General features: G+C 42.1%; 1 protein-coding gene across 5 annotated transcripts in view; it reads right to left on the minus strand.

Moving 5' to 3' along the window:
* The window catches only part of RNF216 (ring finger protein 216), a 210,443-nt gene that overhangs the window by 143,391 nt on the left and 54,733 nt on the right, over positions 1 to 12,319 (minus strand). For all 5 annotated transcript variants that reach the window (XM_053556823.1, XM_053556827.1, XM_053556826.1 and 2 more), the window contains one exon: positions 9,373 to 9,537. In XM_053556823.1, coding sequence (XP_053412798.1) covers positions 9,373 to 9,537 — 165 coding nt within the window. The remainder of the gene's footprint in view (positions 1 to 9,372; positions 9,538 to 12,319) is intronic.

A 12,319-nucleotide genomic window follows, 5' to 3' on the forward strand; every position in this document is an offset into this window, starting at 1 on the left:
TCCCCAGGAACACTGGCTTTGAAAGATTTATAGGCAGGTAGAAAGGAGGTTGCTGTGACCATGCGTTTGGTTTCTGGCCTGCTTTCTACCCCATGGGAAGCAGAGAAGAGGTAAAGTAGAGATTAAGTAAGAATGTCATACTAGATAAAGGCAGGTTTAAGGTATATAAGAAGTAAAGATTTGAGTAGGTTGATGAGCCTTTCGGCCACACCTCTGCTGTTAAATTAAGCCTTGTCTTAACTTCATAGAGCTTTTTCATGTCTTTCAAAAAAATCTGAATACTCTTAAGTGGTGTGTACTCTTTATTTCATCCTAGTTGTCTCCCCAGCTTAGAAGGGGTGTGTCAACTGAGAGCCTCTGGCCAGGGTACTCCTTGCTGCCGCTGGAAAGGCCTCCCTGGAAGGTATGTAAATAGACTGCCATGAGAGTGGAAAACAGGCTTTTCTCTGGCTCTCTTTTTACAAGGGAGAGTCACTTCTGTAGTAAAAGTGGTCCTAAGTCAGGAGCTTATATTGGTCCATCCTAGTCTCCTAGTCTGTTTTTGTGGCTCTTTCAATGGTGTGATGTCTTTCAATTCTTTGTCTGATCACCCCAAAACCTGCTGTTTAAAGTTACAGCATGCTTTCACTGTAACTACAGGCACCTGCCACTACACCTGGGTAAGTTTTCTATTTCTTGCTTTTTTTTTTTTAATTTCGGTTTAGTATGAGGGTACAATTGATTAGGTTACACAGTTTGTGTTTGTTAGGTAAAGTCCAAGTTACAGTTGTGCCCCTTACCCAGGAGGTATGCTGTATACCCTTATATTGTGTCTATTAGGTGAGAACCCACCAATTCTCCTTCCTTCTCTTTGCCCCCAACTTGAGTTTGTTTTTCTCTTGTGTGAGTATTTGTTCGTCTACTGGTTTCATATTAGTATTGAGTATACTGGATAATAATAGAAAAAAATTTTCCATTCTTGTGATACTTTATTAAGTAGACTGTTCTCCAACTCCATCCAGGTTAATACAAAAGTTGTAAAGCCTCCATTTTTAAAAATAAATTTTTCCATTTTTAGTAGAGATGGGGTCTGGATCTTGCTCAGGCTGGTCCAGTCTGGTTAAAATTTTTTAGGACATCTGAGACAATGGGCAAATTTCCTTTAAGAGATGACCTGGCAACACAATGGATGTCATTTATGAGTGGAGGGAGAAATATGGAAAGCACAGAAAGTGGAGGCCACCTTACACAACAAAGGTAAAGAGTGGGTTTGAAAAGATGGTACATTTCACTAGTAATATGCTTCATGAAGGAAGGAGCCTTGTAACGTTCATTATGATATTCCCAGTGTGTGGCTGAGGCAGGCATTCAACAAATTGTTTGAACAAAAGCTGTAGTCCTATTTGTGGCAGAATTATCAAGAAAAAACTGGAGGGAATATAATTTTCATCCCAGTTAGAATGATCAATCAAGAGAATATGTAAACCAAGAGGAAATTCATCAGACCTAGACTACAGGGGATAAACCAGGAGAAAGGCAAAGGGAAATCTTTTTTTTTTTTTTTGGAGACAGAGTTTTTACTATGTCACCCTCGGTAGACTGCAGCTCACAGCAACTCCAAACTCTTGGGCTTAAGTGATTCTCTTGTTTTAGCCTCCCAAGTAGCTGGGACTATTGCAGTCAGCTATTTTCTTATTGCAGTCATCATTGTTGTTTAGCTGGCCCGAGCTGGGTTTGAACCTGCCAACCTCAGTGCATGTGGCTGATGCCGTAACAACTGAGCTACAGGTGCCGAGCCAAGGAAAATATTTTCTGTTATGAGTTTTAAGGCTTCATCTGTTTTCTCCTGTTTAGAAATTATTCACTGACAACACTTAGTACAGGCCAGGCATGGTTGCTTACACCTGTAATCCTAGTGCTCTGGGAGGCCAAGGCATGAGGATCACTTAAGGCCAGGAGTTTGAGACCATCCTGAGGCAAAAGTGAGACCTGGTCTCTACAAAAAACAGCAAAATTAGCCATGTGTGGTGGTGGGTGCCTTGTAGTCCCAGGTACTTGGGAGGTCACGGCAGGAGGATTACTTGAGCCCAAGAATTTGAGCTAAGATGAGGTGACAGAGGGAGAGACTCTGTCCCCAGTCCCCCAAAAAGCAGACAACAAAAAACCCATTTAACAGTGGTACATGCCTGTAATCCCATCTACTCTGGAGGCTTAGGTGGGTGAATTGTTTGAGTCCAGGAGACCAGATCTCAAAACAAGCAAAAAACACTTAGCAATGAGACAGGATTTTTGTCCCTACGGAGTTTTAAATCAGAAAAAAAATTAAAAGGGAAGAAATTCTGCAGCTATACTGGGGATTCCAAGAAGTCTATCCACGAGATACTTCAATAAAAATAGATGAATTAAAATACCTACAATTGCACACATGCGCGCACACGATACAGACACTCCTTGCATATAGGGCCTCTACACAACAGACTGGAAATAGATTAGAGTAGGCCAAGTTTGGGTCCTAGCACTCTCTAGCTTGAATTCAGTGCTGCGAATCTAAGGAGAGTGAGTTACGAGAAAGCTCTTATGCTATTATGCTAAGAACTGTGATGACAGTACAAAGGCTTACAAATTGTTATGTAGCACACAGAAAGAAGTATGAAGAAACAAGAACTTGTTTACTGAAACCTGTTGTGCTAGGCAAGTGTTATGGGCTTTACATGTTTGTTATTGATAGGGCCAAATGTAAGGACCTACCCAAATAGAACGTCCCACCCAGGAAGAAGGAATGCGCCAATCCCTACCCCTCCTAACTTTTACATTCCAATCCACCTCAACCCATGTGCTGACTTTTCGAACTCAGCTCACTTGCACCGGAGTGGAATAAAGGCAGTGTTGCCCACACAGAACCTGGACACCGATTCCTTTCGTCCTTGAATAATCTCTCATTTTAGGTCTTTAATCTCTCAGTTATCTAATTCTTGTAACAGATTATGTAAGATATTCATTATGCACTAAAGAAAAACTGAAGCTCAGCAATAAGATACTGAAAGTCACAGACTAACGAGCAGCAGAACTGGAATTAAAATTTAAGGCAACCACCTTCCCCAAGCCAAAAAAATAAAATCTTAGTTTGATTTTGATCAAACTATCAATTTATAGGAAATATATTGGACAGAGAGACTCATTAATGACACTACAGGGGTACCATCAGTGGAATCTAGTCTGTCTAAACCTATAGGATAACCAATCCATTTTCCAGCAAATAAATTATAAGAAAAAATAAAGTATGATAGAGGAGAAAGATTATAAATCTCTGATGACTATGAGATTTAAGTAATAATTAACCAACTGTAATAAAGAGATTTTACTTTGAACCTGATGTGACCAAACAAGTTACTGAAAGGATTTTTGACACATTCAGACAAATGTCACCACTGACTTGATTATCTGATGATATTCATTTTGAAAGTGGGATAATGGTATTTCTATTAGGTTTTTGTCGGAAGCCATATAAGGTACAGCTTGGCCTTACTTCCTTTTTAAGTAAAAAAACAGTTTTACCTTTTCCTGGTAACTTTACCTGGCAACTAGCCAACCAATCACCTTATGCCCCATCTTACTTACTCTAGCCAATCCCCAGTTAACAACTCCTCTGAACCTCCCAACAAGACCCACCCACCTTCCCCGTAATGCTTATAAGGCACAAGTTTTTTCAATAAAGTTGGAGACTTGATCAGAAAACTGTCTTGTCTCCCTTTCTCGCGCCCCTTGTTTGTTTTTCTCCTTTAGGTGGTTCCTGCGGGGCTCCCGTTGCTGTCCCGCGGGTCGGGACATCCTGGCGCCCAACGTGGGGCGATCGGGACCCCCTAGAGGAGAACGCTTGCCTACGGAAGCCCCGGCCGGGCACCCTTCGGAGCTGCAGCGAGGACCCGCGTGCACTCCCCATTCAGATCGCCTCGGTTCACCCGCCGTGAGACGGATCAGAAGAGAAGGTAGGCAAACGATAACTTACAAGATTTCAAACATTTCACCCCTTTGTCTTGGCTGTTATTATTGGCTCTCCCGGATCTAATTCACTTACCAAGCTCACAGGGCCAAAGCGGGGAAGGACGAGAGGTACCCCTTTCGGCAGTGAGAACTCCAAAACACTTGGACTAGTTTTTCTGCCTAACACTCTCTAACAAACTCTGAGCTTGCTACGTCTTACACGGTCGTCCACCTCAAGGGCACTCCCAGGGACGCTGCCTCCCAAAGGCTAAGCCTGAGGGCGGTAGGCAGCTGTCCTGCCTGAGAGGGTCCGAGCAGGCGGATTATACCTGCCGACCTATGACACGCGAGCAGAGATCATAAGGCACAGGGAGAGTGGTCACAGAGAAACTTAAGTTCCGAGTCGACTGGAGACTTGCGTGAACCGAGATCCTGAGAGAGCCATCCAGCCAACATAATGGGGTATTCGCTTAGTACACATGAAATGTTCCTTGACGGACTCAAAGGATCACTCAGAGTGCGAGGAGTAAGGGTTAAAAGAAAGGACCTTAAAGAATTTTTTAATTTTATTCATAACACTTGCCCCTGGTTCCCTTTAGAGGGAACAATCAGCCAAAAACGCTGGGAACGAGTAGGAGATGCCTTGCAGGACTTTTACCACACCTTTGGTCCTGACAAAGTCCCAGTTACAGCCTTTTCCTACTGGAATTTAATTCACGACATGTTAAAAGTTCATTCACTAGATCCTGACATTCGAGATGTCATCAAGGTAGGAGAAGAAGTCCTTAAAGAGGCTTCTCGCCCTCCTTCCACCTGCCCCTCTGTCACGGTAGAAATTCCTGACAACACCCCCAGTTTCCCCTAAACCCCTGAACAGCCCCGACAACGCTCTTAAAACTCCAAAAACTATATGGGGCACCTTGTGACTGCAAGGGAGGAACAACTACAATAATACCCACCTCCCATACTAGCCAAGTTGATTGCAGCGGCAAAACCGCCTATTTAACTTTCACGTCACAGATAGGAGGAGGACATAAGCAAAACTGGCAACGTGTTAATGCACCCAAAATAATACTCCCAGTTCAAAACGAACCAGGACCTTGTCCCACGGAGTGCGAAATAACCAATCAAATGCACTCTATGTGCTACAATAGTGTCCAACAGTGCACCCACACAAACGGCAACACATATCTAACAGCCATTTTACAAAGAACTTATTCTGGCTCCTTTGGAGGTGAGCTTGATTCTACTCATAACCTGGGACACTCCAAATATGCCCAAGCCTCCTGCTTAGGCACTATTGGTAAAAATGTTTGCTGGCCACTAAAACCACCAATTCACACATCTGATGGCGGTGGGCCATCAGATAGGGTAAGAGAAGATGCGGTCCAAAAACAAATTGAAAAAATAATTAAAGAAAAATATACTCCCCTACAATACCACCCCTTAGCTTTACCTAAATCTCTAGACATAGATCTCGACATCCAAACCTCTGATATTTTAGAAGCCACTTTCAAAGCTTTAAATAATTCCAACCCAACCCTCGCGGAAAACTGCTGGCTATGTCTAACTCTTGGCACACCTATGCCCCTAGCCCTACTAACAAACACCTCCACTTCACATCTAAACAATTCACATCTAAACTGTAGCGACAGTCTGCCTTTTAGAGTCCAACCTATAGAATTTACACAAACCCCTTGTATATACAAACCTCCCCAGAACAATGATTATGATGTAGACTTAGGAAGCATCACCTTCACAAACTGCTCCTCCATTTCTAACATCACCTCACACCGGTGCCCCCCTCCTGGACATGTTTTTGTATGCGGAGGAAATTTGGCCTACACGGCCCTACCAGGTAACTGGACAGGCTATTGCGTAACCGCCCAACTACTCCCTGATATCTCTATTATACTAGGAGATCAACCTGTTCCTCTCCCCAGTCTTGATTATATAGCTGGACATCCACGCTCTAAAAGAGCTATTCAACTTATCCCACTAATAGCAGGACTAGGCATCACTACAGCAGTAGCCACAGGAGTTACCGGAACAGGAATATCTATACATTCCTACCACAAACTGTCTCATCAACTAATAGAGGATGTCTCAGCTCTTTCTGAAACAATTCACGATCTTCAAGATCAAATAGACTCCCTAGCAGAAGTAGTCCTACAAAACCGTAGAGGCTTAGATCTCCTCATGGCAGAGCAGGGAGGTATCTGTTTGGCTTTACAGGAAAAATGCTGCTTCTACGCCAACAAGTCAGGCATTGTTCGAGACAAGATAAAAAACCTGCAAGACCAGCTCGAAGAAAGAAGAAAGGAACTTCGTGATAACCCCCTTTGGTCAGGACTCAATGGACTTCTTCCTTATCTCCTCCCACTCCTAGGCCCCCTATTAGGTTTTCTATTAGTCCTTTCCTTTGGCCCCTGGCTATTCAAAAAGGTCACCACTTTCATTAAACAACAAATAGACTCTGCCCTAGCAAAACCAATTCAAATTCACTACCATCGCCTGGCTCTGTCTGACCAAGAAACTGACTCTTATGGCTTCCCCTCATAATGAGGGCAGTGTATAGATCAGAGGTACACTTACCCATTCCTAATAAAAGGAAAAAAGGGTATGGGCACCGAGTTGAGTGCACAGCAAGGCATTGCAAGAGAAGGTCCCACAATCCTTCGACCACCCGATCCCAAGGAGAAGTCAAATGAAGGATCAGACCCCCTCTGATTTTTCTCTGAGAGCAAACCTGGCTTGCATAGAGGTTGGTATCAAAAATTTCGCTTACCTCTCCTCTCCAAAAGATACCGCAAATAACAAATGTGGATCTGGGAAATCCACGAGAGGAGCCAGGTCACTACTCCCTCTCTCGGTTAATGCCCACCTCCTTAAAACAAAAAGGGAGGAGATGTCGGAAGCCATATAAGGTACAGCTTGGCCTTACTTCCTTTTTAAGTAAAAAAACAGTTTTACCTTTTCCCGGTAACTTTACCTGGCAACTAGCCAACCAATCACCTTATGCCCCATCTTACTTACTCTAGCCAATCCCCAGTTAACAACTCCTCTGAACCTCCCAACAAGACCCACCCACCTTCCCCGTAATGCTTATAAGGCACAAGTTTTTTCAATAAAGTTGGAGACTTGATCAGAAAACTGTCTTGTCTCCCTTTCTCGCGCCCCTTGTTTGTTTTTCTCCTTTAGGTGGTTCCTGCGGGCCCCCCGTTGCTGTCCCGCGGGTCGGGACAGGTTTTTAAAAAGCACTTTTAAAGATAAATAATAAAGTATCTGTGGACGAAGAAAATGAAATGTATGCAATTTGTTTCAAAGTTGGGAGAGAGGAAAATGGGTAGGGGTAGAGATGAAATAAAACTGAGCATGAGGCCTATGATGAAGCTGACTGATGGGCAATCAGGGGCATGTTTTAACACAACCTTTACTTTCACATGTGCATGATGTTTATGATAAAAAGTAGGGAAAAAAGTGCAGGGAAATGCACCAGTCTTCACAGTAAGCATGACTTCTCCTAAATAATCATGTTTGGGGCATCCTAGAGAATTTGTGCTATTGGTATAATTAAAAAACAAGTTCTAGGTTGTCTTTTATTCCCCTGCACATGATGGTCACTTTGTAAAGGGCAGAGCCCTCACTACCACTACACACAGTAAGGAGGGTGAAGTTCTAACTTTTAACTGGGTACGTCACGTTTCAGCTTCTGCCAAACATTATTTCCCATTAAACCCCTCTTTAATTCAAACAGCCCATACCCACTCCATTTCAAAACCCATATAAATTTCCAAACTCCCCATCAAGTAAGCAGATATCATTAAAAAATATAAAGGACCAGAAAGATGGGGAAAGGGATAAGGTGTGTATGAGGATGAAGTAGCTCTTAAAGCAGATAAAGTGTCACAAAGAATCATGTGATTAAACCAACAGAAGGAAACTCAGGAGATCAATTAAATAAATCACCATCTTTAAGCTACTTGAGGACTGTCAGGTCTCCAGAAGAGTTGCCCCTATGACCTCCTACCCAAATGAGTGAGCTGTGGGATGAGCCATGGAGAGAAGGCAGAGATCCTTAAACTGGTCTCAGGATAAGTCCCATTCCTGGGCAGGAATGTTACTAACAAGTACTGATCCACCCTACCAGTGGCTGTCTTCTGTAGCTTCCCTCTGATTTTTTGTTGGGGCTGCCTAGGAGCTCAGAAAAGGCATAAAGGATAACCACCAAAAGCAGTAAAGACACAGGCAGAGCCTGAGGATGATAAGAGGCCTTTCTGATTTGTGGTCATTATTTTCTTTTTTTGAAATACCATTCACTTTTCAGTGATGGTGCAGGCATTCTGTTATACAGCAAGCTGAATGAGATTCAGAAATAGAAAACACTAGCTGTTCCCTTTAGAGTAATTTTTCCTAAAATTAACCTACAATTAGGAGTTACCTTCATCTTCTTGGTAATCTACTAGACGTGGAACCTCAGCATGAGCCACATTCAACTAGGTTCACCTTCCTTCAGGTAAGACCCACCAAGAATTTTAAAACCATTAAAATAATGCCACATTTGTTTGCCCTTTGGAAAATAATTCAGAGTTTGGGGGAATCACAAGAACTTCAGCAGGAGAACATGATTTAGTGACAGCAAGGGAAACCAAGAGGAGTAACCAAAGGCTCTGCTGATGCCCACCCTTCTGTCTGGTTGACCACCACTACAACACAGGCACTGTACACTGTATGCCAAGGAATGAGGTGAGTCTGCGCTACTCACCAGGAACCAATACCCATCTGATCCTCCACAAAGAGGCCCATTAAGAAGTGTCTAATTTAGGGCAGCGCCTATGGCTATGGCTCAGTGAGTAAGGCGCTGGTCCCATATGCCAAGGGTGGTGAGTTCAAACCCAGCCCCGGCCAAACTGCAACCAAAAAAAAAAAAGAAGTGTCTAATTTAGAACCCTGATGCAAAAATACTGGGAGTTGTCAGTAGCTGCCTATCCTCTTCGGATGCAAACTACGATTAATAGCTCCTGGGCTCTTTACAGACCTTACCTTAGGGCAATGCAAATAAACCACCACAGGATGGCTGTGTGACCTGTCCCACAAAAGAAAGCAAATCTGAAAGGAGCAGGACTGGAATCCACTTTCCATACTCTAGTCATCTGCATTCAAGAGTAAAATGTATTATCCTCCATGTCTTTATGCTCAAATCAGAACTTTCCTGCTTCTCATCTATTATTTCTTTTAATTCAGTTCTTTCTGGTCAGCAAATAACTTTGTCTCTCTCCTCACTCTGACAAATCCCTTAGCTCTTTGCCATCATAAGCCATCCCAATCTCAATAAGCTGAACTCTTCCTTCTACTATCACAAGTCGTAGTAGTCAAGAAGTGTGACCCCAACAGTAAGACAGAGGGAGGCACCTTTCGGGTGATTGCATAGTGTCCCTTGAGCTCGTGCAGGGCCCACTTGATGTCCTGACTGCTGAGCATCTTGAAGTCGGCCATGAGGAGGTCAGCAGCCTGGATGAAGCAGCGCTGGTCAAGGGGAACCAGCTTGGTATAGTCGAAAAAATCCACCCGCGGCGACTGAAACAAGAGAGAAGCACAAATCAGAGGCCATACAGTGCATTTCCCACAGGGAAAACATTTTATAACTCACATATTACAAGAAAGAATAATCTTGTCTGTTCTCCTAAATACTCTAAAAAGAGGTTAACAGCCCTATAACAGAGATGAAGAAATAGTGACTCAGGGAAGTTAAACAACCTGTCTGGAGTCTATAGTTTTAGTCAGAACTAGTAAGTAACCATAGCTGGAGATGCATACAAATCTTTTAGCCATATTCTTTCCACAAAACATTTAGAAAAGATTATTTTTTTCTGCTACAGAATATGCAAAAGAGGTAGTCCAAAGAACCTGGGGGAATAGAAAGATGAAGCAATAGAACTTTATGAAGTTTCGAACTATACTTTCCTTCACCAAATAACATATGAAATGCTAATTTGGATCACAAATGAAGGCAGTGATTAGTTTATAAAACCAAACCATTTACATCTTGACATGAGATGTGGCTAGACAAGTGTGTGCACTGTATACAAATCTCACATTGAAAGAAAAACTACAGATATTAAACTTCAAGGATGATTTGCATGCAGAAGTACTGATAGGGAAGGAAGCATGTTGGCGTTTTTCCAATTTACTTGGAAATGTCTTACAATGAAATGAAAGACGTACTTACTGACAGATGTAGGACAGAGTAGATATAGTAAAATGCTAACTTTTGGGGATTATGTAAAATATTTCATTTCTGTTTTGCAAATTTTCAAAATAAAATGTTAGAATCTTGGCCAATTCTTATTTTACCTTAGGAACTTGCTTTAGAATTGATTTAATTCTTTGTAGGAAAGGAAGATGAGGGTTATAATGACAGGAGTTAAATACAGAATTCAAAGTAGCTCAGATTGGGAAATCTCACTCTATAGATACACTGAAATCCTATTTTCCCCTGCAAGTCTTTAAAAACGTTCCTAACTTAAATAAAATCTCTGCAAAAAAAAAAAAAAAAATTATGTTTAACCTTTAATACTTCCTAAAATTCAATTATTACAGTGATTTCAATTTTTTAATTTTTAATTATTATGGGTACATAACAGTTGTGTATCTTTACAGGGTACAGGCACACCATGTGTATTAATCAAATCAGGGTAAGTGGGGTGTCCATCACCTCAGGCATTTAACATTTTCCTTTGTGTTAGGAACATTCCAATTCCACTTTTTTAGTTATTTTAAACTATGCTCTAACTTATTGTTGATTAGTCACTTTGTTGTGCTATCAAGTATTGTTCATTCTAACTATACTTTTGCACTCAACTGTATAATGATTTAACTTTATAAGGTTGATCAGTCCTTTATGTAATAGCTCAGATAACTCTTTCTTTTTTTTTTTTTTGTAGAGACAGAGTTTCACTTTATTGCCCTCGGTAGAGTGCCGTGGCGTCGCACAGCTCACAGCAACCTCCAACTCCTGGGCTTAGGCGATTCTCTTGCCTCAGCCTCCCAAGTAGCTGGGACCACAGGTGCCCGCCACAACGCCCGGCTATTTTTTTGTTGCGGTTCGGCCGGGGCCGGGTTTGAACCCGCCACCCTCGGTATATGGGGCCGGCGCCCTGCTCACTGAGCCACAGGCACCGCCCAAGATAACTCTTTCAAATACTAAATATTTATACCAGCAAAGAAATTATAAAAATGTATATAAATTATACCAAATGACCTGATCTAATGACTGTCTATATATAGATTATACACACATAAAAACATTACACTGAATATAGATGCCATTACATTCTCTTAGTTGTGTTACACAGCAAACTGCAGGCTCATAAATGTCATTCTGTTATGTATCGACTTAAAAAAATATATAGTTCATGGGTGGTGCCTGTGGCTGTGGCTCAAAGGGGTAGGGCACTGGCCCCATATGCCGGAGGTGGCGGGTTCAAACCCAGCACTGGCCAAAAACTACAAAAAAAAAAAAAAAAAAAAAATATATATATATATATATATATACAGTTCAAAAAAAGTCTTTGAAGATATGTAGGAGTGAAATGTGCCTGCATTAAAAGCAGAGCTTTTAGACCACATTTCCAGCAGGCGCCCTCAAAAAGACAAGATGGAAAAAAAAAAAAAAAGACAAGATGGTCTTGTTAATGATTTCAATGGATTCTCGAATCTCATCCTCCTAGTGGAGGTGCAAACCTGATGATGTCACCATGGGTTAGCTTGGCCAGAAGTCCATCATCTTGGAGTTGCAGACTCACCTTCCAAGCATCATAATCTTTTGTTTCTTTAATAACAATAGCATTTAACCCTTTTCTTCTTATGGCAGTGACAATTTCAGTGGCTAGCTTCAAGATAGTACCCATGTTGTCTGCATTTTCAGCAAGGTTTTTTTCTTCTTCCAAAACAGAAGTTGTTTGGGGGTTTGTTTTTTTGAGACAGTCTCCTTTTGTCGCCCCCGGTAGAGTGCTTTGGTGTCATAGCTCACAGCAATCTCAGACTCTTGGGCTCAAACAATTCTCTTGCCTCAGCCTCCTGAACAGCTGGGACTATAGGAAACCACCACAACATCCAGCTATTTTTGTCACTCTCGGTAGAGTGCTATGGCGTCATGGCTCACAGCCTCCTCAAACTCTTAGATTCAAGCAACCCTCTTGCCCTATCCTCCCAAGTAGCTGGACTACAGCCAGCCACCATAATGTGTAGCTATTTTTTAGAGGTGGGGGTCTCATTCTTGTTCAGACTGGTCTCAAACTCCTGAGCTCAGGCAATCCACCCTTTTGCAAAAAAAATTTTTAGAGTGTCTCAAGAAAGG

This window comes from Nycticebus coucang, chromosome 12, assembly GCF_027406575.1.
Source record: "Nycticebus coucang isolate mNycCou1 chromosome 12, mNycCou1.pri, whole genome shotgun sequence".
In the NCBI taxonomy this organism is placed as follows: Eukaryota; Metazoa; Chordata; class Mammalia; order Primates; family Lorisidae; genus Nycticebus; species Nycticebus coucang.